We start from the raw sequence: 26,514 nt of genomic DNA, 5'->3' as shown, positions 1-26,514 counted from the left end.
ATGTAACTTTCTAATTACAGTAAAACAGAGTGAATAAAAGTTACCAGCTGATGAAGTGATAGCAGGTGAGCTCAACATGTACAGTATGTTTTGATAAAATGACAGTCACTGTAAAGCTCAGAGGCCCCAACATACAATCATATTACAATACAATATTATTGTTATTTTGCATTGACTCCTTAAATCTTGAGTATTATATACAGTACCTTGCAAAAGTATTCATACCCCTTGAATTGTTCCACATCTTTTCACATTACAACCACAAACTTAAATGTATTATATTAAGATTTTATGTGATGGACCAACACAAAGTAGCGCATAATTGTGAAGTAGAAGGAAAATGATACATGGTAAAAATTGAAGACCAGAATTTAACTTTTTGGCCTACGTGCAAAATGCTGCTACTCTACTGTATGTGTGGTGGAAAACTAACACTGCACATCAACCTAAACGCACCATCCCCACAGTGACGCATGGTGGTGGCAACATCATGCTGTGTGGAGGCTTTACTTCAGCAGGGACAGGGTTGATGGGAAGATGGATGGAGCTCAATACAGGACAATCCTAGAGGAAAAGCTGTTAAACACAGCAAGAGACTGGAGACTGGGACGGAGGTTCACCTTCCAGCAGGACAACCACCCTAAACACACAGCCAGATCTACAATGGACTGGTTTACAGCCAAGTAGATATATCCATGTGTTAGAACGGCCCAGTCAAAGTCCTACAGACCCAAATCCTATTGAGAATCTGTGGCAATCCAATCCATCCAATCTGACTGAACTGGAGCTGTTTTGCAAAGAAGAATGGGCAAAAATTGCAAAGCTGCTAGAGACAAACCCCAAAAGACTTGCAGCTGTAGCTGGTGGTTCAACAAAGTATTGACTCTGAATATATATGTAAGTCACACTTTTCAGATTTAGAAACCCTTGAACACCACATATTATTTTCCTTCAACTTCAAAATGATGTGCTAGTTTGTGTTGGTCCATCGCATACAATCTTAAAGGGATAGTTTTGGCAGTAGGTTCGTTACCTTTAATTGTCGTTTTTTTTTTTCATTCTCTTTTTATTGAGCATCAACAATAGATAAACATACAGAAGTCTTGAATGTGGATTTTAACAGATCATCTAAACCAGAAGGTGATGCTATGTATGGAAAGTTGGGATCATGATGTTGAAGGAAGTGGCGGACTTGGAAATATCGAAATAAGCTAGACCGAGGGAGGCCAGGTGCAAGCTATTTTTAGGACGCCGGAGCAGAGCTGCGAGCTACGCTACGGAGGCTAATGGGATTTCTTGGTTTCTCTCATCAAACTATTCAAATACACAATCCAAGAGAGCATTTTGGAGTGGTTGGATTGTGTATTTGATGAGAGAAACCAAGAAATCCCATTAGCTTCCGTAGCGTAGCTCTGAGCAGCTAGCGCCTCTGTTTCGCCGTTCTAAAAATAGCTTGCACTGACAATTAAAGTTAACAAACCTGATGCTATGACTATAGGGATTATGGGAATGGGCCAACTTGCCAAAAATGTCGAACTATCCCTTTAATAAAATACATTTAAGTTTGTGGTTGTAACGTGAAAAAATGTGGTAAAGTTCAAGCGGTATTAATACTTTTACAAGGCGCTGTATTACCATTTATCACTGTTTATCTGTAAATGATGTGCTGAAAAGAAAACTTTGTCAGCATGTGTTTTATTGGATTTTTATAGGAAGTTCATGTGACTCTGCTGTGTTTCCGTTCACATTCAGGTGTCAGACGGAGCTTGGTGTGAGTTATTGCGTGTCATTGTTTTAAAACGAGGCGGCGCGTCACCTGGCGACTAGCACTCCACATGCACTGCTAACAAGCACAGAGTGTGACGGACGGAGCGAGGACTCACCATGGGGGTCTTGTACTTGTGGATCACCACTTCTTTAGTTTCAGGAACTATGCCGGTGCAAGAGACAAAACAAAGAATTCAAAGGCAGCAGGAACCTCAGTGAGTTCATGTTTGAGAGCTTTGGGGGGGGGTTTACAGGGGTGAACTGTCAACAAGGTGTACAATGAGACGTGGGCCAAGAGAGTCCACCACAACAGTCCCTGGACAGAGAGGAGGACGAGTGGCTCCTTTAGGAGGGTTAATACTTTATGTTGAAACATGGTGTATGTATTTTAATTCATTAAAAAGGCCCATGTGAGGGACTTGTGTAATAATTTAACTTTTTATATTAGAAATCAAAGTCAAATTAAAGGGGAGGTTGGGACTGTTGCTGAGACGTTCATGGCCCACAAAATGGACAAATAAAAACACATATGTCTTCTAACAAGAGACTTCCAGAGGTTAGAAACTTTCAATTATGAAAAGAAAGAAAGAGAAACACAAGGAAGAGCCCCTCCCCCACCCCCACCCCCCAACCCGTTCCACCCCAGAGAACTGAAAGTTCAGAGACATCACAGAGAAGCAGCTAGAAGAGGTCAAAACCCTTTGACCCAGGACCAGGTCACTGTCCGAAGGACAGGTTGACTTTTCATTAGTAACTGTGAACCCATAGCAGAGATGAGAGGAGGCTGAGATCTGGACAGATGAAGGGGCGGGCGGGGCGGGGTGGGTGGGGGGGACGGGGCTGGGAAATGTGAGGTCCCTCTGCTCAACCCCTCCTCCCCCCTCCCTCCCCCCAAAACAACAGGCCCACCAACAGATCTCCACGGAGATACAGAGGGAGGCTGTCGGAGAGGGGTGAGCACATGAGAGAGAGATGGAGTCTGGGGTGATCTCCGAAATTTAAAAAAATAAAAAAATTAAGCGAGTGATGAAGGAAGCAGAGGAACAACTGAAAAATTAATCAGTGTAACGAACCGAGTGAGGAAACATTGTGCACAGAATTAGTTTGAATAAGAAAAGGAGAAAGGTGACAACACTTTACCTGCTGGAGAATGAAGGTTTTCATAGTGGCAAAGATGAGGGCAACATTACAAAAGCAGCACAGAGACACGACAGTAACCCAGCCTGGCTCATCACACTCTGCTCTGACTCACTGTTGGTCATCGTGTCTGACTGCACTCACTAATCAGACGTCTGCTCACTACAGCGACTATTATACTATTGGATTATATATAAACTCTCTTCTTTCCTCTCCCTCACACTGCTCTGCTCATCTGATGATCAAGTCCTGCTCTGTCAAACCGTCCAATAAAGATTCAGTTTGCCTTCAGTCTTCAGCAACATGAATATTCCTGTTTTGTGTCACTGTTTGTCACTGACAGTGAAGTACAAACTGGTTTTCTTTTCCCCCGTTGTTAATGTAAATAAATCAGGAGTTTAAGAACTAAAACAGTTTTTTATCCGTCACTCGGGTCCAATCAATGTGTCAAATTGTTACAGAGTTTGCTTCAAATGAGTAACTCTTCATTTATTAATTTACCAGTCAAGCAACAGTGAGTTGCTGATGTGTCTGGCACTCCCTAATAATGTCAGGCTTAATATTTTACTTCTCCTTCAGGAAAACATTAATAGAAAGATTGATTATCCAATGTTCTTCAAACTTCAGGCTTTTATGAAGTTTTATTACCAATAACAAATCCCAGGAAAAGGCTGAAAACCAGCAGTTAAGTCAGTGTCTAGTTACAGTTCTATTATGTAAATATGGACTTTAATATTTCATAAAGATTAATGAAGCCACTGCAGTTTTTAATCTATTATTGAAACAGGAGTTGGTGCATGTGTTGGGGACTACTTTCAGCAGTGCATTAATACATGTGTTTGTTCTGGTGAGTCCAGGACAGTGTGTGTGGAACTGACTGAAAATGAGCTGCAGTGTGTGAGTGTTGGTGGTTCTTCAGGTTCTCTGATGTGTTTTTAACAGTTACTGGACATGATGAATACGAATCAGAACCAGGTTTGGATGAGATGAAAATATGAAAAATAAACAAACATCTGTATGATAAATATCTGGACTTTGTTTCTTTTAAAATGATGTCACATAATCTGAATTACACCATTTAAGGTCTAGAGGGGGAATTACTCAAATTTACTGACATGATTTTTCATTTCATTCTTATATTACAAATAATTAAATAAGGATAAAGCAGCCTGGCTCCTCCCTCACACTTTCTTTCTTTAACCACTGGGCTGACTTCTAGTTTCCTCTCCACCTGCTGAATTAAACGTCTCCTGCCCTGAGCCTCAACACGACCTCGTGACTGGAGGAAACCCTCGTCCCCTGAAGAATTCCTCTCTGACTTAAGCACCTGCAGACGTCAGTGTCTCAGTGCTCCTCGAGGAGAACGAGCATCCAATTTAGTGAACGCTTATTAGCTCTGGTCAATACGTTTGCCATGAAGCTGAGTTACTGCCGTGCCGAGTACAGGCCTAGAATCAATAGATGGTGTAATTACCAAATTCCTCCAGGACAAAGACTCCCTTCACTGTATTGCACTTTTTAATGTGACTCAGCTCTATGAAAACCTAAAAACAAACAAAAAAACAAACAAAACAAGACAGAACATTATTAACTCAACAACACTGGATGAAAAGTAAGCACTTTATATTTAGAAATTAACCATGTTTAACTTGTTTTATTCAGTGTGAAAGGTAAAAATAAAACAACTACACATGGAGGCAAGCTTTTATAACAGCTAATGAAAGAAAAGAAAAGCACACTATGAGAAGTTTCCATGATCAAACGCATACATGGGCGACGGTTAAATGAGGAGAAATGCATTTAGTCTGCTCAAAGCTCAAAACTAATTCAGCATGACTTGTTTCATAAATGAAGTGTTTCAGAACTGAAACGTTTTTACTTGTCTTAGGATGTAAAACAGCAAAAGGTTAAGTTAAATAAAAAGAAAAAAAACACATTTCTTTTTATGCTCAGAGATGCAGTATGGCCCATATGATGCATACATGGAATTTCCATATAAAAATGTAGACAAGGACACAAACTTAGATTTGCCAAACAGCTACGACAGTCAAAAGAAAAAGATAGAGAAAAAACACAAAAGGAAACCCAAGAAGATGTTAACTGCTAATAAGCAAACACAGCAGAGGTTGTGTACCTTCCGCTCCTTGCAGGGGGAGAGAGCATGGGAGAGAAATGGTTTGGATTATTATCGGACAGAAGAGCACAAACACTCGACGACACTCCGAGAGGGCGCTAGCTAACAGCCTCGTACAGAGTCAGGTCAAGAATCTAAAGAGGTTACCAGAGCCAATGTGGAAAAAGAAACCGTCACGAGACCAATCAGCCCCCATAAACTAGGAAATAGGAGGAGAAGGAGAAGAAAAGAAAAAAAAAAGAGAACTAGAGGTTTGACTAGGGTGTTGAGAGCTGGATTCACCTTTGTTTTCCTGGACTTTAAACATCTCAGTCCCCCAGAGCCCTCCATGCCTCCTCCTCCAGCAACAAGGGCTGGCACCAACACCACTTGCTCACACAGCAGAACAGATATATGAGGGCAGTCGCTGATGGAAAGTAAATCCTGCTACAGGGTAGGATATCACCTCCGACACCTCTCTCAACGCACAGCTGCTCAGAGCCTCGCCCGCTGCTCGCTCAGTACAAATCCTCGCTTAGTCATAACAAACAAAATGAAAAAAAAACAAAAAAACAAAAAACACGTAAAGCTCCTGCTCAAGGTTCGGTCAAACTGATCTGAATACCAAACCACAACTCTCCACGAGCCTAATGCGCAGCCGCTCATCATCTAACAACTGTAGCTAAACTGCTAATGGAAAGTGTTCAGTCTAGAGTCGTGCTCCTCACTGAGCTGCTGAGTCTCAGCTCGATGGTGGTGAGAAAAACAAAAACAAAAAACGTTTGGACGTGTGGCGCTCAACCCCGTGCAACGTGAAGCACAGAAATGCAACTAGAGCCAAAAAGGCTGAGGTAGAAAAAGCAGAAGCAGAAAGGAAAAGCAGGCAGCAGTAATAATAACAACAACAACAATAAAAAACAGTGACTCAGTGTAGTGACATTCAAGTTAAAGGGTCAGTTAACCAAAATGATAGAAATACATTGTGTGATATCCAGGTTTTACAAAGGAGAAGAATGAACTTTCATCCGTGATGCTCACAGCAATCAAACATTATATTTATATAACATTATATTACTGTACTCTATGGACCGTCTCCCTCTCACAGACAACACACTCGCAGGACTCTGCCTCCTGTTTACTGCTGTGATTTTATTCTGAAAGTAAACTGTGTGTGTACTGGTACTGCTGTGGCCTGCAGCTGGTTCTCACTCTGCTCACAGAGTCGCTGCACTGGTAAATGTGTCGCTATCCCAAACTGGCTGAAGCTGCAGGAGAGAAGAAGGCCTGCCTCTGTTAAACAGTTAATGATGGGCTGGTTAGCAGCAACTGGACTTAAAAACTTAAGGAGACATATTATGCCCCCTTTCCATTAATTAAAATAGTTCCCACGTGTCTTAAAGACATGTCTGTGACATGCTTTGGTCAAAATACCCCAAGGATCAAACATCACAGCTCTTTTCATCCTATCAGAACAGCCCTGTTCAGAACGGCTGGTTTCAGTGCCTGTCCCTTTAAATGCAAATGAGCCACTGCTTGCCCCGCCCCACCCCTTCTACCGGTCCCAGGTAGGGGATCACTGGAAGCCTACACATTACAGATATTTTTATCAAAAAGTGATATTTCCATAATACATCCCCTTTAAAAGTCTCAGTGGAGCACAATGCACCAGTGTTTCTCAGTGTGAGGGAGCAAACGCCTTTCTACTACAGATATACTTAGTGGCCATTTGTACCTCATACAACCCCACTTAAAAAAAACTGAACTATCCCTTTAATGTCCACTAATGTTGCAGGGACCACATTCATCTTTTACCTGCAGGCAGAGAAACTATCAATATACGCTGGCTGATGTGTATTCATAAAGCTCTCCTTGTTCAGCTCCATCTTATCTATATAAATATCTCCACAGAGCCAATCTGCCCTGTGTCCATGTGATTGACCTCACCTGTCTTCACTAGCTCAGTGCAGACACCATGAACAGTGTGTTAAGTTTTGCTGCCCTGTCTGCATGGCAACTGTCAGAGCTCATCTACAGTTTTGTCTTAAATATCCCACAACGTGAGACCAGACCACTGAATAGTGCCAGTGTTTATTCAATTGCGTCTGCACTTATCGGTGTCACATCTGCACATATTTTGTTTTCAACCTATTGCTTATGAACTGCGCTGAATATAACATATTTCATTGTATATATTGTATTGATTTTCTACACATGACAATAAAGACTATCCATCCATCCATCCATCCATCCGTGTGCTGTCGCTCTTGTGAATGAGATCTTGGATGTAAAAGGGTTAATTACTTGATTCAATAGTGGACAAAAAAGTGCATTAAGTGCTTTAAAGGAGATTTCTAACTACCACGACAAATACATACAATACATACTATTTGTTGTGATGCAGCCTGAGAACATCACAGCACTATTTATAGGCCACATCACCGAGCTGTAAAGTAGCAGAAGAAAATATAAATGCAGTAAAAGCAGCTCCAATGAAAAAACTCCACTGACATTACTATTAGCACTTATTACTTATTAATACTTTAAATAAAACAGTGTGAGCACCACAGATGAGATTCTATTCAGCTCCTCTGCACTGGGTGAGAGGGAGAAAGATCTGAGACAAACATGTCAAAACCAGGATCAATTAGTCGTCGGTGACACGTCACTCCTGACGTGTGTGACGTGTGTTAGCTGAGTGGGTCACTGCTCAGACTATTCAACTGCGGCGCATTGTTCAATCACAGCTTCACGGCCTAATGAACCTGGGGGGGGGGGGCATAGGAACCCCGGCTATCACTACCTGCACAGACGTGAAGACAACACATGACGATGTTCAAGGGTCCAAACTTAAATGTCAAAGTTGCTATTTAATAGCCAATTATTAATGAAAAGTCTTTGCTCAAGGTCGTCCGTCTTAACCACTGATGCACAACACACACATTAACACTTCATCTCCTCCCACACAGTAAATGAACATGAGGTTTGAGCACCACAGATGTCAAAAAAGAAACTTGTGTGGAAGGATGTGTTAATATTATTTGGAGAAACGCATGCACACAAACAGAGACGCACACACAGGCGCGCACACACACACACAAACAAACACCATCTGGAACTGAAAGAAGCAAATACACAAAAAAAAAAAAAAAAAAAGCAAAAGCACAAACAGGAATTCTTCCTCTAGGGGGCGACGTCTGTGTATGAGTGAAAGCCAATCAGACATGTTGGAGTCAGTCATCGCTGTCATTAGAGTTTTTGATTTTTCATTTGTTTAAGCGACATTAGAGGAAGACGTCACATGATGAAAGGAAATGATACAGAGGCAAACGGGAGAGACGAGCAGAAAGGTGGACAGAAGGACGGGATGAACTCTGAACCATCACGAGTGATTTTCATTTTCATGCCCTTGTGTGAGATGAGCAGCAGCGTCTGTGCCGTGCTGCTGGCCTCTTACCTGGCTGTGCATGAATTTAAGGTTGATTCCTTCCAGTGTGACCTGCAGCAGTCCGCCTTCGCCGGTTTTCATGTCCTGGACGGGAAACTCTCCGCCCAGCTCCGGCCCTGGAGGAAAACCACACGCTGGTTCAGAGCTCGTACGGATAATTAATTCCTCGCTTGAGTCTCAACGGGCCGAGGGCACGGAGGGAAAAGGAGGAATTACACGCTGCTGGGATGTGGGCGAAGGAGTGTTTGAGCTCGTCCTTGTAGGTTTTGACTTTTATGCATTTGACTGTGACCCTGAAACTAAAGTGCTTTATAATCATAACCATAAGTAAAATCTCACCCAGAGAGGGGGCTGGCTCTTAAAGGGATAGTTCAACATTTTGGAAAATTGGCCCATTGCCATAAACCCTATAGTTTTAGGATTAGTTTCGTTTCCTTTAATTGTCGGTGCAAGCTATTTTTAGAACGGCGGAGCAGAGCTGCGAGCTGCTCCAAGCTACGCTACGGAGGCTAATGGCAAGTTGTGACCTGCACATTCACCATGCCATGAGATAATAACGGAACGTTAAGAGATAAGAGTTGTTTTTGAGGCAAATGCAGAGACTGCTTGCCGAAAAACTGCCCCCAACGGAAACGCGCATCAGCGGTTTTGCATGAATGATGCCTCGTAACGTTCTGTTATTATTTCATAGTGTAGTGAATGTGCAGGTCACAACTTGTCCACGAGAGACTTTTGGAGTTGTTGGATTGTGTATTTGATGAGGGAAACCAAGAAATCCCATTAGCCTCCGTAGCGTAGCTCTGAGCAGCTTGCGGCTCTGCTCCACCATTCTAAAAATAGCTTGCACCGACAATTAAAGGTAACAAACCTTCTGCTAAGACTGCCAATTTGCCAAAATGTTGAACTATCCCTTTAATGTTAAAAGTCCAGGGCACAGAATGCCACATGGGAGGAAAGATAGGAAACACAAAGGCAAAGTAAAACAGATGTGCATCTCTGTAGTTGGAGTCAAATTGTGGAATTCTCAATGTAATGATCTCAAGACCTGTACAAATATATTCCAATTCAAGAAAATGCTAAAAGAAATAACAATCAGAACTTATGATAAAGTAATTAATGACTCACAAACTCTTTATTAATGCAAAAATGTCAGATTGAAACTGTGTTTGTTTACTTTATTGTAAGACTGTTGCTCAGTGATTGACTGATTATTTCAGAAAAATTATGTATTGCGTGAGGGGCAGGCAATATAAAATCTCCCTGCTCCTTTCCAACCAGGAAATAAGAAAGTGTTGTGTATGTTTATTGGAAAAAGTTGTGAAAAAATGAAATGAAATGAAATTAAAGGGATAGTTCAACATTTTAGCAAATTGGCCCATTGCCATAATAGTTTTAGGAGTAGGTTCGTTACCTTTAATTGTCGGTGCAAGATATTTTTCTCCGTAGTAGCTCTGAGCAGCTCTGAGCAGCTGCAAGCTACTTTTAGAACGGCTCCACCGTTCTAAAAGTAGCTTGCACCAACAATTAAAGGTAACGAACCTACTGCTAAGACTATGGGGATTTTGGCAATGGGCCAATTTGCCAGAATGTTGAATTATCCCTTTAAGCACAGCCAACTGACTGTCCATACCTGGTTTAATGCTCTGCTGTCTTGCTGCAGCTCTTTCCATACTGTCTTTAACACAGTAGTAGAGTTCACGACACTGGAACACAAAGGGGAGAGAGGCCGTTTGAGTCACTGACCGCTGCTCTCTCACAGTGGATAAAAGAGCAGAATGCCGTTTCTGACCTTTTTGGTATAGAACTTGTTGAGCTGCGTCTCTTGGCCGTTGCGTCTCCACAGACACAGGACCTTGGTCTTGGGGCAGTAGGTCATGTTGATGAGCTTCTCGTACCACCAGCGCTCGTAAACTGTGCCGATGTTGCTGCGCAGGACTATACAGTCGTCACAAACCTGAAACGATCATCAGTCAGTGCAATCTGACGGTGTAATGATGACAAATGTACATGTACAAATAACAGCAGCAAATAAAGGCCCAGCAGCAGTAACCTGCAGCCCACTGCAATGGATCACATTTCAATTTATAATCCACTTTTCCACACCAGCAGCTCCATCACATTATACTCACCCACCCTCTTACAGTAACAGAAATGTTTTCATCCTCTAATTCATTCCACTCATTTCTTTAATGTTCTTCTGAGTAATATTCAGGTAGCAGAAAAAGAAGAAAATCTCAACTGCTTATTTCAATGTTTCTTTTGTCCTCACAGGTCAAACCTGACACCATCTCTTTGACTGTTTATCAAGCATAAGGATACAGTTCTTATCCAATAATTGCATTACATCTTTCAGTCAGTTTAATTCAGTCATTACCATTTTGTTTGGTATAAAAAAGGAAGAATTTGAATGATTTTGTCTACAGTTACAATGAGAGAAACGTGTTTGATTGATTATCAAATACAGGTATACACAAAAGTGTAGTCACAACACTGATTTGAAACTTTTTAAAAGTGCTTTTTGGAGACTGTGTTGAAATAGTTAAGTCTATTTTATTTCTAGAGCACATTTAAAAACAACAGGTGTTGACCAAAGTGCTTTGCATACAAGATTAATTCAAACAAAGACAGGACAGACATTAAAAACAAGTGAGTGGGAATGATGGGATGGGAAAATCTCATGAGACTGAATTAAAAGCCAAAGAGAAGAGATAAGTTTTTAGCTGAGTTTTAAAGATGTCTATGGAGGGTGAAGATCTGATTGTTTGTAAGAGACTGTTCCATAGTTTGGGACCAGTAAATGAAAAGGCTCTGTCACCTCTTGTTTTTAGTTGTGTAGGTGGAGTAGGGGGTGAGGAGTTCTGAGATATAATCTGGTTCTAAAAAGTATCTTAAAATGAATCCTATATTTAACAGGTAACCAGTGAAGTGTGGTCAGTACAGGAGACATATAATTGATTTTTCTGGTAGCAGTAATGAGTCTTTCTGTTGCATTTTGGATTAAGTTTAAACGGGATAGGGCTGATCGGATGATTCCAGAGTAGAGAACTACAATAGTCCAGTTGGGAGGAAATGAAAGCGTGACCCAAGGTTTCTAAATTTTTGGCTGACAGGAATGATTTGAGTTTTGCGATGGATCTTAGATGGACGAAGCTTGTGCTGACTACTGAATTGATGAATTAGTCCTGAGGATTATTCGTCAACATGACTCAATACTGATCGACTTAGACTTTAGTCCTGACATTTCACAGAGGAGACTGCTTCCACAAGCTGTGATCATTATCTGTAATTTATTGTCAACACGTTGCTCACCTCCATGAAGAAGATGTCTCCTGTGGTGTCTGTGCCGGCGTGGACCACAAACGTTTGCTTCTTGATGTGACGGCTGCCGCTGGGCCTGATGGACAGCTCACGGCCATTCTACAAACAAAATACCACACATTCAGTGTTGGACTGCTGAGAAGGTTTAATATTGATTACTGATCAATTTAACAACAGTAAATATTTATTAAAAATTCACTTATTAAAACTTTTATTTTTCATTTTCATTGAATGTTTACACTGATCTGGACTTCAGATGCTCAACTTAAAGGGAAAGTTCAAAATTTTGGCAAATTATGCCTATAGTTTTAGGAGTAGGTTCGTTACCTTTAATTGTCGGTGCAAGCTATTTTTAGAAAGGCGGAGCAGAGCCGTGAGCTACTCAGAGCTACGCTACGGAGGCTAACATCAAATACACAATCCAACAACTCCAAAACGCTCTGGTGGACAAGTTGTGACCTGCACATTCACCACGCTATGAGATAATAACAGAACGTTACCAGACAGAGTTGTTTTAGAGGCAAATAGATGCAAAACCGCTGATGCGCGTTCCTGTTGGGGGCAGTTTTTCGGCAAGCAGTCGACAATTAAGCCGACAATTAAAGGTAACGAACCTACTCCTAAAACTATAGGGATTATGGCATTGGGCCAAAATGTTGAACTATCACCTTAACAAAAGCATTATTGTCATTATTAATTATTCAGGACATTATTTAGACATGAATCCCGTAAAATTAAATGTCACTAGTTGGAATGACTGAATAAATAAAAGGGCAGATATTCACCATGTTGGCCAGTTTGTCCAGTATCTCATTGATCTCTTGGCTGTATGTGAGGCCAATGTGGGACTTCCCCATCAGACGCCTCACCTTCTTCCTGATGTCGTTTTTGTTCACCTATAGCAACAACATTCGGGGAAAGGGGGTTAAAGCATTGAACGTGCAGCATGAAGCCAGTGATTTGACTGTTGGCGATTTAAATAACAAGCAACATCTTCCTACTTTCATCATTAGCAAGTAAGCAATCATATTGTGCAGCAGGGTGGCAAGAAGTCTGTCCTCATCATCCTCCAGACGCTTTCGGTCGTGATCTCCTAGTGACAGGTATCTGTTCACAAACACAACGCAGGACAGCAAGTGTTAATAGTGTGAAGGCATTTAAGAAAAGGTGATGTAGCACAAGACAAAAGAAATTAATCTGCATCATGAACAAATAAAGACAGCCATGTTGAACCTTTCGATCATCTCCTGGGGTCCCTGGTCCATGCCCATGCCCTCACGCTCCAACATCACAGCATCCAAGTAGGCGTCCTCCCAGAACTGCACCTGGTCCCACAGTGTGGAGCGCTCCTTACCTGAACACATGCAGACAAGTTCACACCTGGCTCCTGGAGCTGGACAGTAACGTCAACGACACAGCTGATCCACTCTAACACAAACTAAACCATGCGCAGCTGCAAGCATACACTGACTTTTCAAGAAATAATTTTAAAAAAGTTTTCAGAACTGTTGTATTTTATATCCTTACTCTGCCCATGTAAATGCTTTTTTTTTTTTTTTCTCGTCGATTGACTTTAAAAAACATTCATTCATTACATGGGCAGAGTTAGGCTATAAAATACAACAGTTTTATTGTGTGGGCTGTTGTTTGGATTTGAATATTAAGTTGCAAATCTCTGTAACATAATTCATAGCTTAAAACCAAAAATGCATGCAAATTGGGGGAACCAAAGAAATAACAAATACATTTCTCAGGCTGAGATAAAGATGAAATATTTCACTTATATGAACATCAGCTGAGCCAGTTTCTCCTCCTTCATCCAAGTATCATGAGCAACTAATTGGAAATCTTGACATTTCCCAATCTTATTCAACAGCTGGTGGCTCATCTGAGTGTGCTCCAGTCATAATTACATTTCGAACGGCACTTGAAGGCAACACTCATTCAATATGCAGACCCATGAAATGTCAAGACTTTTCATTCAAATGCAAGTGAACAGAAGTTAAAATAAAGTGCATGGAAATTTCACACATTTTGCCATCTTTGATCTGCCGGTGAGGGAATGTCTCCCACCTCTATGTCGCGTTAACATTGGCTCAGACGTGCAGCTCACCAGTGGACAGACAGGAAAACACCCACATCACATCACATCAAAGATTAAACATGCGGCGAGTCCGGCCCGACAATGGATACACTGCACACACACAGTATACACACACAGGAAAAGGGGCAAAGGCAAGAGATTAGCCCTACTTAGAGAAAAGGTTTCCATGGCAGCATCCTCTAGTTGATCCCAAACGGAGCTCTTATCGCGGCCTGGAAGAATTTCCCAGGAGAAGCAGCAGGAGGGAAGAGAAGCAGCGAGAGCAGGAGGGGTTAGCTCCAGAGGTGAGTGGGTTTAATGGCAACAACAAGAGCAGAGAGCTGAGAGCACCAGAGGAACAAAGACCAGCACAACAACCACATCATCATTTACTCACTAATTAAATCCTGTAACTTCCAATTGTACTGAGTTACATTATAATACAGGATTAGTGCAGACTAATAATGCGTCCTTTTTTGTTTTTACACATCTCAAATTAAATTGAGTTTTTCATAATCATTTAATGCACACTTTAAATTACAGATTCTTATATTCATTTTTCCAAACCTAGCAGACAAACAGAAGTGAAGACTTCCTGCTTCTATTTATGTACCGTATGTGGAAAGTGACATCAGACCACACACAGTATTCAGGATGTAACCTTTCACTGTTAACAGATGTTGACTTCACTATTTCATCATACAACAATTACACTACTTCTGTATCACATGTCTGACTTGTGACTTCTTCTTCTTTTTTCTTTTAAAAATAACTCTGCATTATTATCAGAGCTCGCTGTGTTCACGCGCAGTGAGAGCGATCACAAGTACTGAGTGAAAGGTCACGAAGACACAACATAACACTGCCTTGACTTTAGTGGAGGTGTCTTTACTTGGTATCTTGGTTCTTTGACAAACAACAAAAATAATGTTAGTAAAGCAGCACCGAGCGATATACAGAGGCAGAGGAAGAGAGGCAGTGGTTAAAACTGGATAGGTGTTCTCAAGAACAGGGGAAGGAACTGTTTCTTGACATCTGAGTATTAAATGTTAGTTTTTTTAGATAGTAAAGTCCAGAGTCGACGGCAGTACATACCCAGCAGGCCTTCACACAGGTAAATCCTCATACTGATGTCCTCCATGGGCTGTGGAGGCGGACCCTTGGCCATAGCGAGTCCGTGGTCTTTTGCACCTGGTTTCAGAGTGTGAGTCTTTCCCTGATGGAGCAGGACAAGCGTTGTGTTTATGAACGAGCCAATACGATGACGAAATACATAACAAATGTTTTGTTTTGCTGAATCTTGAGCAGTTTCATATATTAAATACTGATGCAAGATCCCCATTTAGATCAACGCATGCAGTTTTCCAAAAGGATGATCCCAACTATGAACTGTGTTAAGTGCACACGTCTTTTACTCACAAACACTGAGCTGGTGGCTGGATTGGTTTCAATCTCACTGTCAGACAGCGTCCCCCTGGACTGATTTAAATGTGCAGCAGTTCTCCCGCCGAGGCCGTCGCCTGCCGTGCTGCTCAGGTCACTGTCGGCTCCCAGAGTCTCCCCGGAGCTATTGCTTATCTGAAACACAACAGTCGAGGTGTAAGAACAGCACAGGTGGAGGTTTTTCATTTTCATAGCCGACAGCTCCTGACAGTATCACATACTGTATGTGTGTGTAGCAGCCTGAGACAGCGCTGAAGAGATACAGTGATGTTTACACTTGATGACTCACAGAAGTCTAATGCAAGGCTCAGTTTTGCATCGGTTAATCATGTCCTGTGCATCTGTTTTACAGTTTATTTTCTATATGAACTTCAACAAATGATTATCTGAGAACTGAGAAACCAGACCAGTTTCTCAGTCCTCAAATAAGATATAATACTGGAATAATGATGTGTGCACTTTGTCACAGACTTTTAAGTGAAGGATATTAAACACTTCAGACCAAAACCACCAGAACAGACAGTTCATGTTGTGATATACTTTGTGTGTGCGACAGATAGAAATGAAGTACAGTGTGTCTGACTTGGCCATGCCCTACCACTGTGCTGGCCTCCGAGTCCTGGCTGGTGCTTCGTGTCAGGATCGGGGGCTCTGAGCTGGTTACAGACTCTGTGTCGCTCTTCTGTGAACCCACCCCCCGAAAAAAAAGAAGAGTGAGAAATAAAAAGTATTTGAATGCAGAGTTAAAGTAAATTTTTTAGCAAAACATAAAAAAAACAACAACTGGTGAATCTCATCAAGCCCTTCACCAACCTGAGATCCAGATGTGACACTGAGGCCACTGTCGGCGCTCATCTGTGACTTCTTCTCGTCGGCATCGGCCACTTGGGGGCGCTGCTGCTTCCCTCCTTCAGACCCTGCGGCACACACATGATTCTCAGCATGTTCTCCTGAACGAGGCCACATTAACCCTCTTACCTTACAGCGTCGCCTCACTCAAAGCCACCACAGCACAGCAACACTGACGCTACCTCCATCTAAAGAGCCAGAGCCTCTAGTTCCACACTGCATTACACTAGTCACCCAGCAAAGCACTGAGTATATAACACTACCTCATATCGCGTTGGTGAAAATAATTTCAGGAGCTGAAAGTACATAGTCTGACTAATACATCTCACACATTTTGTTTCACAGCTTTCTGTTTCCAGCTCTGGTGATTAATCGAGTTAAGTAGCACACAGAGAAGTGAGACAGGGGCAGGCAGAGAGTGCAGTTCTACTGGGAGAAAGTTACAAATGAAAAAAGGAAAAAAAAAAACTGCAGGAGCGTGACATTAATTCTCAGTCAGTGCTGCAAATGTGGCCCAGGTTACACCAAAAAACAACAGACACAGGCAGTTAGGCATGCAGACAAACTGATGGACGGTACAGGAGACATTTTCTGTTTCAAGTGTTATTTATCACCTGCGTAGATGCAGATGTGGTGACGAGTACATGGTCCTGACATTTTCTTGATTTCAGGGGATTTTTTGTTTGGTTTTTTCATTGTTTCTTTTTTTTCATGACACTTGTGTTTTGCAAAACCATTTTATAAAAAAACCTTTAAATATGCCAACAGCTGCAGAATATTGGCTGGAAATACACAATTTTCAGCAAGCCACTTGAAACTGGAAAAAATACAGTTAAAAAGAGCAGGACAGGGCAGCAGGTATTCATTTCTGTTCATCCTGATGCATAGCGTCAAGAGGGAAAAAAAAAAACATTGGGAAATAACTGCATATTGCTTGAGCTTAACCAGTGACGATAACATTTAATTCCCTAAGTCATGTACCTGCCTCGGCTGACACCACATTCTACATCCAGCTGGAAGACTAACAAAGCTCATTACTGTTACATGTATGTCATTACTGACTGTACTACAGTATAACACTGACACATACTGCAGTAAAGCCTGCTGAAAGAACTGTCATGTACAAACATACAGACTCTCAAGTGTTGAGTTAACACAACATGAAATATTTCTGTGGAATTAAGACAACAGCATAATTTCTCACAGCGCTGTATCTGTGGGAAATTATGTGAGTCTAGTTGTTAATACTGGAAATTCAACACTGCTAGAGGATAAAACACAGTGTCATGTTAACTAGCGCTTCAGATCATCAGACTATAATATTCTCATTCCCCTAACCCACACGTCATTTGCAGTAAATAAGCATAAATACACTTTATTTTTATCTTGGTTATCCATTTAGACATGCTTATTAGGAGCTTTCATTTTTACTTATTCATGTATTAAGACACTGGTGAGTTTTGAAAAGCGAAGAGAAGGGGGTGGAAAAAGGTCAACAGCACCCCAATCTTTTTTTCTTTTTTTTTTTGGTGTGTGAAAAGTGTCTTACTCTGTGGTTTTTCCATAGCTTTTTTATCCTGGTGCTTGCTCCACAATTCTACCCAAGATGCATTGCAAGCAAGGAGAGAAAGACAGAGAGAGAGTCAGAGAGCTGGTTGAAAAGGCATGTATGGTGGATGAGCATTTCAAATCAAAACAAAAACAAAATAAGCATTGAGATTTTGTCATTACTGAATGTGGGTGTTTTGTAATGTTTGCATGTAGCTGTGCTTCAGTCTGGACAACAGGGGGGAGGAGAAAAAAGGAGGTGTTTTGTTGGTAAATTGGCTCCACTGTGCGTAACAGCTACTAAGGTAACATTACAACACACCCCGGCGCTCCTGGCCCAAAGTCCTGGAGAGCCACACAGTGACGTCAGAATGAGCTTTGGCTCCGATTTCACTGATTGCATTTGTCTGGCTCTCCAGAGCAAAGGTGAGAGGGAGAGAGAGAGGTGGCTGATCCGGAAAAAGAGCATGGGATGGGGGTTGAGAGGCCGACTAGCCAGCAGGTGAAATGGAGCAGTTGCTGAAGCCGGGATGCAAAGTGTCACAGCATTCTGTAGAATTGAAGGTGCAACTTCTAACAGGAAGAAAAGGGGTGCGGGTAGGAGAGGTGTTCAAGGTGGTTGACTCAAAGTGTCCCCCGTATACAGACCCAGAAAAAAATTGTCAGAAAATGAAGTGATAAAGAGATTACGAAGCACTTTCTCGGCCAATTGTAAACCTTGGCAACCAATAGGAAAAACCACTTTCTGCGGTAGAATTTGTCTCTTTACTGGGACTGTTTACTGGGGAGTGATGCTTCCACCCTCCATGCTGAGAGCAAAAGGAGCTGACGTTTTCTAGAGCACGCCTCGCAGAAACCTGCAGTAAAGGCACGGACAAGCACCGATTTGACTACCAATGCGCATACCTCTGGTTTTCCCTCGTCCACTACTGCAGATTTAGGTTTGGAAGACCAAAACAAAGACATGCAGTCAAGGTGCTAAGAGGCTGACAACAGAACTCCAGAGAGGAGGCAAACAGGGGGCACAGATGTTGGAGGGAAGGTGGGGAGACAAACACGCAAGTCCAGGCTGAAAGACAGGGAAATATTCCAGACACTTTTTAAGGCCAATTCATATCCACGACGTATCGGAACCAAGAATCTGAATTTAGATTTTCTGATTTTGAAATAGATTTTTGAAAATCTTCTGTTTTCTATCAGAGGAGTAACATTTCAGCCAAAGTGTGTGGAATATTTTAACACCTGCAAGAATCTGTCTGGGACAAGTGAGGGGGGGGGGGGGGTCTTTCTTGGAGACGGTTGGAGGAGAGGGTGGGGGACTGGATTCAAGGTTGATGAGCTTGTAAGGGACAAGGTGGGGGAGGTAAGGAAGGGGGGGGGGTATCTCACAGTGCACATGCAACCGGGGCTGGAGTGGTGTACACACCAATCGAGGCAATAAAGTTCTCCTCGTTCAGACTCCGGGTATCAAAATGGCGGGCTCCTTTGCCCGTTGCGTGGTGCGGCAGCTGCAGGTGGGGGATATTCAGGAGGCCCTGAGGTCTGGCGGCCTCCATGCGACCGGAAGGACTCTCTTTACTCCCCGGGCTGCCAGCACTGTCTGTGGGGCTTCGCTTGCGCTTTTCTGGGTCTACCAAGTCACCAGAATTAAGGGGCCAGAGACAGAGTTCAGTTCATCAGAATTACAGTTGCAAAGAAAATAGGAGGAGGTTTAAAGTGGGAGAGGGTTAACAGTGTTAGACAGAGAAGGGAGAACAGTGAGGAGATCTAAAAGGTTACAGTTAATGTTTTGTGTCGACGTCTTACATGCGGCTTAAAGCTTCATAGAAACACAGTGCAAAGAGGAAGTAGCACAAGGCCCGTCGTCTTAGAAAGGCAACAGCAATATAAAGATCAACTTCCAATAAAAAAAAATTAAAAAAATCACTCAATTCAGCTTTAAACTGATTCCTGTGCTAAACACACGTGACGTACCTTTGGTCTGATAATGTGTGCGTGCTATTTCCAGTAAGCTGAAGACACTGGCCATTCCTCCCAGGCCTGCGTTGGTGTACGAGTGCTCCAGACTGGAAACTGTGCACTTCAAGATGTCCAGCATGCCTTTGTACACCTTCCTGCTCACCTCCTGCAAACAGGACAGGGCAACAAGAATTAAACCAGTGTTTTTCAACCTAGGGGTCCCGACCCCATGTGGTCGCCTGAAATGTCTAGTAAATGATTAAAAAAAAAAAGAGTTTACTGATAAAAATATATTTAAAAAACACCAACTTTCACTTCTTGAATATAAATCAAGTTCAAATAAAATGCAGCATATAAAAATATCTGAGCTGGCACATCTTGATTGACGGAATTTGTGATGTCAAAATGGGGTCACAAGCCAAAAAAGGTTGGGAACCACTGAATTAAAAGTTTTAATTTTTCCAACCATTTTTGGCTCCATATCTGTTTTAAAAATCCTGAAATAAATGTGGTTCAGTCTGTGGCAGTGAGTCCAGTTTGTAAATGTACACGTGTGCATCTCACCACATCGCGTATGATCTCCTGTCTGGCGTCCTCCTCCGACTGGACGGCTCGGTTCAGTTTGCTCAGCACGAAGACGCGGAGCTGCTCGTTCTCCAGCAGGCGGCGCACTTTTTTCATGTTGAGCCAGCCGACCCCCTGACCGTCCAGCACGCTCTGCACCACCTCCTTCAAGAACTGCTGATTCTCGCTGAGTGACATTGAACACACATATTCAGTCATATACGACAAAAAGTAGAGAAGTTCACAGTAGTGATGTGCGGAACGATACTCAAGTATCGATACTTCCAATACCAAACGTGTCCGTTTTAGGATCGATACTCATAAGAAAATATCGATACTATCACCAGTCTGCACTTATTTGAGGTTAACAACAATTTTTATAACAGTAGACCGTTATTTTGCTATCTACAGGACCTATCCCCCGCCGGTTGGAAGGGACTACATCTGCTTCCACCTCTGAGGTAAACTATGGTTGTGTAAATTAATCTGCACACACGCGTCTCAACTCATAGACCTAATGAGAGCAGCAGGATTAAAGTTTGGATGTTATTCTTGGAAAAAAAGAAAGAAAGAAAGATAACCTGTGATTTATTCGCTGCTACCTCAGAGAAATTTCAGACTATTACTTTAAATGTAATTCAAATGGTCAATGTAGTCCTCAAAACTACGCTCTAAATTAACACATTTTCATATATTATTCCCATAGAATGGGCTCTATGCACAGCTCCAGTCCAATAATGTAAGATAGGAAATGAAGGACCTGCCTTAAATTCAGGAAGTGCTGGAGCTGTGCATAGAGCCCATTGTGGGAAGTGCACTTTCCCACATAACATGGTTACACCCTTGCATTTAATGTCTATTTTTCAGTATTTTATTGCCACTGACAATTAAAACTAAACCAAAGAAAGGTGGTCTGTGTTTAAGTGTCATTGCAAAACTATAATTTGAAACTGTCTGTTTTTTTGTTTCCCCCCTCCTTATACATGAAGCTTTTGTAAAATGCATTGGTATTGGCAATACCACCTTTGGTTTTATTTGGTATCGGATCGGAATGAAAATCAGTGGTATCGCACATCACTAGTTCACAGCTACAATTCAAATTTTTCCCTGACAATTAGGACAATACAATAAATCCTATAATATGTTAAAACTTTCCATGTTCCATTACCTTGTGTTGTTGACTCGACCCTGTGGAGAGGGAGACTCTCTCTTCACTGTTGGACTGTGCTTGATCACTGAAGACTTCTGGTCCACAAGCGCTCTCGGTGCACGCGCGCCTGGAAGAAAAAGCGTAAAACACAATGACAATTCTGAACGGCCCGGGGGCAAGACAACCACAACATCAAAACATTAACTGTCGGCTACTGGATCACTAGACAGAAGAGCACTCGGTACAAGAGGACTAGACACACAAAGGCACTCGCTCGTCAGGAAGTGTAAACCGGGGCAAGACGCTTCATATCAAAGCTACCAGGTCAAATAAAGAAGAAAGCAGTTTTCATCAGGTTATGAAGAGGACAGACACCTGGAATCTACTTAAGGTTATCTACTGCTGAACAGACACATTACTGGGGCTGCTAGAGCCTATTATTGAGAGGTGAAGGACAAACCAAAACAGAGACATGGTGTACACACACACACACACACACACACACACACGCACACACAGGAGTCCAAATGGTGCTCTTGGTGGTGGCATCACACATTAGCAGCAGAGAGATGTGAGGTCAGACAGAGGAGAGCTTGTACAGCAGCTAAATGAGTGATATCATGCATGAAGGAAAGTAAAGAGATGAGAGGATGATGAGTTACGACTGAAGGTCACGGGCTGGTTCTTTACACTGCTGCTCGGCATCTGCAAGTCAACCACTGGCTGGGGTTGGGTCAATCCTTTTGTTATACTGTATTATCATTTAATAATTAAAGAGGCTGGATATGTTAATACAAGTCTATTTGTTTACTCGCTCATTTGATTTGACCCAAACCAATCTATATGAATCCAGCATTAAAGGGATAGTTCAACATTTTTGGCAAACCGGCCTATTGCCAAAATCCCTATAGTTATAGCAGTATGTTTGTTACCTTTATTTGTTAGTGCAAGCTGTTTTTAGAACAGCGGACCAGAGCCATGCTACGGAGGCTAATGGGATTTCTTGGCTTCCCTCATCAAACTCATCAAATACGCAATCCAACAACTCCAAAACGCTCTCATGGACAAGTTGTGACCTGCACATTCACCACGCTATGAGATAATAACGGAACGTTACGAGACAGAGCTGTTTTCGAGGTAAATTCATGCAAAACTGCTGATGCGCATTACCGTCAGGGGTGGTTTTTCGGCAAGCAGTCTCTGAATTTACCTCAAAAACAACTCTGTCTTGTAACGTAGTTATTATGTCATAGTGTGGTGAATGTGCAGGTCACAACTTGCCCACGGGAGCATTTTGGAGTTGTTGGATTGTGTATTTGATGAGGGAAACCAAGAAATCCCATTAGCCTCCGTAGCGTGAGCTGCTCGCGCCTCTGCTCCGCCGTTCTAAAAATAGCCTGCAGCGACAAATAAAGGCAACGAACCTGCTGCTATGACTATAGGGATTATGGCAATGGGCCATAATTAATATTGTAGAGACCTTAGATTCCTTTCAACACCATAACTTTGTGCAACTATTATGAAAAGTATGAAAAATTAATTATAAAGCTACAGATACGTATATACGAAATATGTGGTCAGTAAAATATTACTTAATATTAACTGGACCATTGACCTCCGACCAAAACAACCCACAACTGATCAAAATTTCAGGCATGCAGGAAATCCAAAGTATGGACTGAGATCCAGGCCATTGACTGGAAAAGCAGTACACTTAATCAAACATCGTGATCTCTTCTTCCCCTCGCTCCTCGGTGGCAGAGGTTTAGTCTGTAAACCGTTAAAGGACGACTGATTCTGAGTCTACATCAGGGCTTAAGCTACAGAGTCTTCAACTCACTGAGTCAGACCTAAACCACGTCCACCATCACCACAATAATGTAAAGCAGCTGAGAAATCCAAGCAGTGCAATGATCCACAGCTCCACTGCCCTACACTGTGATAATGACCAAACATGTAAAAAGACAAACATAACGCTAGGATGAGTTCACAATATCTCCATCTTCTGAATCTCTAAGGCACGCAAGAATGAAGGAGGAGTGTCCTCCTGGAAAACCACAAACAGCTTTTCTGATCCGACAACTGTCATTTACTGTAGTTACTGTCAGTTTTATGTGACTATTGTTGACTACTGCTGCTGGCAGGGCTCTAGGACTACAGATTAGCTTTTATTCCAACACCAATAATTCCCCACATCCATGATGCACAGTTAAGATTTAAGCTGCTGGGATGTCACGTTCATGAAGATGGGATGGTCACGGCTGCAGTCGCCCCACAATAAGAAGCTCAGCAGATCAGCGGCATTCAAGGAATCTGTGTCACATCATCATCAGTCAGATTTTACCCCTGATCTGACCTCACCGAGCTGAAAATCTGAAGAATTAATCGTGACACTTATGAGTCAAACTAGACAGTCATTCACAGTCACAGCTATAAAAATGACTGATAATAAAATATGGAAAATGTCTCATCCCATTTCGAGTGCACGTGTGACATTTCTCCTACTTACTCCTCTATCCCCTGTGGCATTAAGCTCCCATGTGGATGTGACACCCATGATTAAGTTCTCCTCTGGGTTAAACGCTTCTTCCTCTCTTTTTTTGGAGACAGATGCCTAAAACTCAATAAATTGACTCTTCTAATGTCACCTACAGGTATAAGTTCTCCATCTCAGCTAGCCTGCCATATTTATGTAACAATGGGACTGATTCTGCACTGCACAGCAATGGTAGTGCTGCAGTTGGAAGGAAGACGTGGAGTACATCCATCTGCAGCTGAAGGCTGGATAACTAGCTCTGGTAATGTTTGTTTGGTGAGATGGTGAGATGGGCTTTTCATGTGCACAGCTACACAGAGCCTGTTCTGGATGGCAACATGATCCAGGTAACAGTTTAGAAGTTCTTCAGTGCTCCCAGCTGACAGAGAACAGGGTGTATGTATTGCATGTGATTCAAAGCTCTAAGACACAGTTTTCTGCACCGTTTGTAATGTTCTTTTGTGCATTTCATTCTCCAATTATTTGTGTGTTTGAATGTGTGTGTGGTAGCAAAGCTATGATAATATTGGTAATCTGGTAATATTTAATTTTGTAATCTTTGTAATATTACATTTTTTAATTTATCTTACGTTGTTGTATTGTATTATTCTGCTATTCTTCACCTTTGTACACTGGAGTGCTGTGACGAAAGAATTTCCCGCAAGGGATTAATAAAGTATATTCTATTCTATTCTATGAGCCGTCTGATTTCTGTATTTTCTGTTATTGTACATCAGGAACCAACCTAGATTCCACTTCATAGATTTATTCATTTATACATCCATCTGTGTCTCCCTGTTCTGCAAGAGAGGAAGGTTAAAGTGAATATAAAGGCTAGATTGAAACGACAGATGGACATCCTCTTAGAAAAATGATTTCTTATATCATGTCTAGCTAAATGAAAGCATTGCAAACTTTTCTATTCACCACAATGATTATTTTTATATAAAAAGGTCCCTTTCCTTCTCTCCCTCTTTTGTGTCTCTTTGCTGCTGATTGGTTTGCTGAAGGCTGTTTTTAACCAGTAGGTACATTCTGTCTGTAATATTGTGAGGCTCAATGTCAAGTTACATTTTTCAAAAAAGTAAATCTACCTCGTGGATGTGACACCAGAGATAAAATCTGACCCTGAACTCCACAGTGTAAGAGAGAGGGAGATAACGGGAACACACTTTAATAAAGAGGAATATCCCATTCTGACTCACAACACCGTGCATTTCTTTCGGTAACACGTTCTGTTTCAGTGCCGCTGTAATTATTCAAAACAACAACCTAAAGTACCTGGATAGCTCTGACAGCAACAGCCTCTCCTCCCCCAACCCAACCTGAAAACTCCTTTGAAACAGACAAAATGTCGGAGCTAACGCTAATGCAGCATAATCCAGCAGCCCTGCAATAAATCCTCCTTCACGAAGGTTCAAATGTTCAGTGTCAGAAAGGTGTCGGTTTAAGTGCGTCATCGATTTGGAGGAGACTTCACTGCAGCGCCGTTATACAGTACAACCAGTGTCTCAGAAATCAACTTATGATAAAAGTGAATTTTTATTAGTTAAATTTAGATAATTTGCATAATTTCACTGCTGTCACCGCTCATTGTGCCTGGCACAATTAAAGCTTGATTAGGCCCAACCCCATTTTCTACTCTGTGGGAGCATAAAGGACGTGAAGATAATGACAAACAATGCATGTGGGCAGATCGGCTTAGTCTATTCTATTCTTACTCTGCAACTCCAACATCCTCGTCTCTGTCTCATGCTTCATTTGCTTCCCTGTGGTTATTTGTTGCATCATGTATTGTCTCACTTTTTCCTGTGATGTTGGATCTAGGTTATATTTTTTTCTCCTAATCCCTTTGAAACTGGCTTGTGATAAAGCTGGTTTTAAATAAATAAGACTAAACATACAGTGGAGTGAAAAAAACAGTTAGTCTGAGGAAAGGGAACAGTCACTATGAATGGCGGCGTGATAAAACAGACTCAATGCTCCACTGGATCTTTTGATGGCACACACGGTGACTGGAATGAGGAAAAGACAAGAGGGGGATGCTGGGAGATGTAGTTGACTGGCTTGGAGAAGCATGCAGCTCACTCGATAAAAAGGGCAGAACCCACCTTCTCCGCTCCCCGGGCCGGCCTCAGTAATAATCTCCATTAGAGAATTTAGCCCAAATACTGCACACAGAACCCAGAATTAGTGCCGCGAAAAAGGTGGACAGAGAGAGGGACACCGGCCCAGACACAACCAGTCTGAACATCAACCCGTATCACACATGCACACTCAACATGGCGCCAAAACAGAGAAAGAAAATAGAAAAGTAAAGAAGAAAAAAAGGGCAGACAGAAAAGACAAAAATACAATATGTACTGATGATGGTATCAATCCTGAAAGTGTGTTGAAAAGATGACTGATGCCATGTGTTTGGCAACACATTTAACATTTACAGTATCAAGTAGGAGCTGTGTATAGCTCTACGTTGTTGTATATACAGCTGGCTGATGTGAATACTCCACTTCAACAATGGGAATGGAAAGCAAATGACTGGAGGAGTTTAAGCATGATCAGTATCACAAGGCAGAGTGCAAAAATGAAAAACAGAAATGAT

The 26,514-nt window shown here is 42.0% G+C and overlaps 1 protein-coding gene across 49 annotated transcripts in view; it reads right to left on the bottom strand.

Annotated features, from left to right (window-relative positions):
- madd (MAP-kinase activating death domain) overlaps positions 1 to 26,514 on the bottom strand; it is a 56,370-nt gene that overhangs the window by 1,783 nt on the left and 28,073 nt on the right. For 9 of the 49 annotated variants that reach the window (XM_085771939.1, XM_085771920.1, XM_085771929.1 and 6 more), the window contains 20 exons: positions 26,024 to 26,083; positions 21,395 to 21,503; positions 20,227 to 20,413; positions 19,678 to 19,828; positions 19,130 to 19,333; positions 17,705 to 17,752; positions 16,120 to 16,223; positions 15,905 to 15,988; positions 15,283 to 15,441; positions 14,959 to 15,079; positions 14,034 to 14,096; positions 13,014 to 13,134; positions 12,782 to 12,887; positions 12,566 to 12,676; positions 11,772 to 11,879; positions 10,252 to 10,416; positions 10,093 to 10,165; positions 8,472 to 8,578; positions 4,379 to 4,448; positions 1,884 to 1,930 (listed from right to left, as the gene is read on the bottom strand). In XM_085771939.1, coding sequence (XP_085628065.1) covers positions 1,884 to 1,930; positions 4,379 to 4,448; positions 8,472 to 8,578; positions 10,093 to 10,165; positions 10,252 to 10,416; positions 11,772 to 11,879; positions 12,566 to 12,676; positions 12,782 to 12,887; positions 13,014 to 13,134; positions 14,034 to 14,096; positions 14,959 to 15,079; positions 15,283 to 15,441; positions 15,905 to 15,988; positions 16,120 to 16,223; positions 17,705 to 17,752; positions 19,130 to 19,333; positions 19,678 to 19,828; positions 20,227 to 20,413; positions 21,395 to 21,503; positions 26,024 to 26,083 — 2,198 coding nt within the window. The remainder of the gene's footprint in view (positions 1 to 1,883; positions 1,931 to 4,378; positions 4,449 to 8,471; positions 8,579 to 10,092; positions 10,166 to 10,251; positions 10,417 to 11,771; positions 11,880 to 12,565; positions 12,677 to 12,781; positions 12,888 to 13,013; positions 13,135 to 14,033; positions 14,097 to 14,958; positions 15,080 to 15,282; positions 15,442 to 15,904; positions 15,989 to 16,119; positions 16,224 to 17,704; positions 17,753 to 19,129; positions 19,334 to 19,677; positions 19,829 to 20,226; positions 20,414 to 21,394; positions 21,504 to 26,023; positions 26,084 to 26,514) is intronic. The other 40 variants (XM_085771961.1, XM_085771979.1, XM_085771997.1 and 37 more) reach the window with 23 other exon arrangements.

The sequence above is a fragment of the Trachurus japonicus genome, chromosome 3, assembly GCF_045865225.1.
Source record: "Trachurus japonicus isolate A0001 chromosome 3, Traja_1.0".
Lineage (NCBI taxonomy): Eukaryota > Metazoa > Chordata > Actinopteri > Carangiformes > Carangidae > Trachurus > Trachurus japonicus.
Note: the sequence above shows the minus strand (reverse complement) of the source record. Positions and strands in the feature narration are given on the sequence as shown.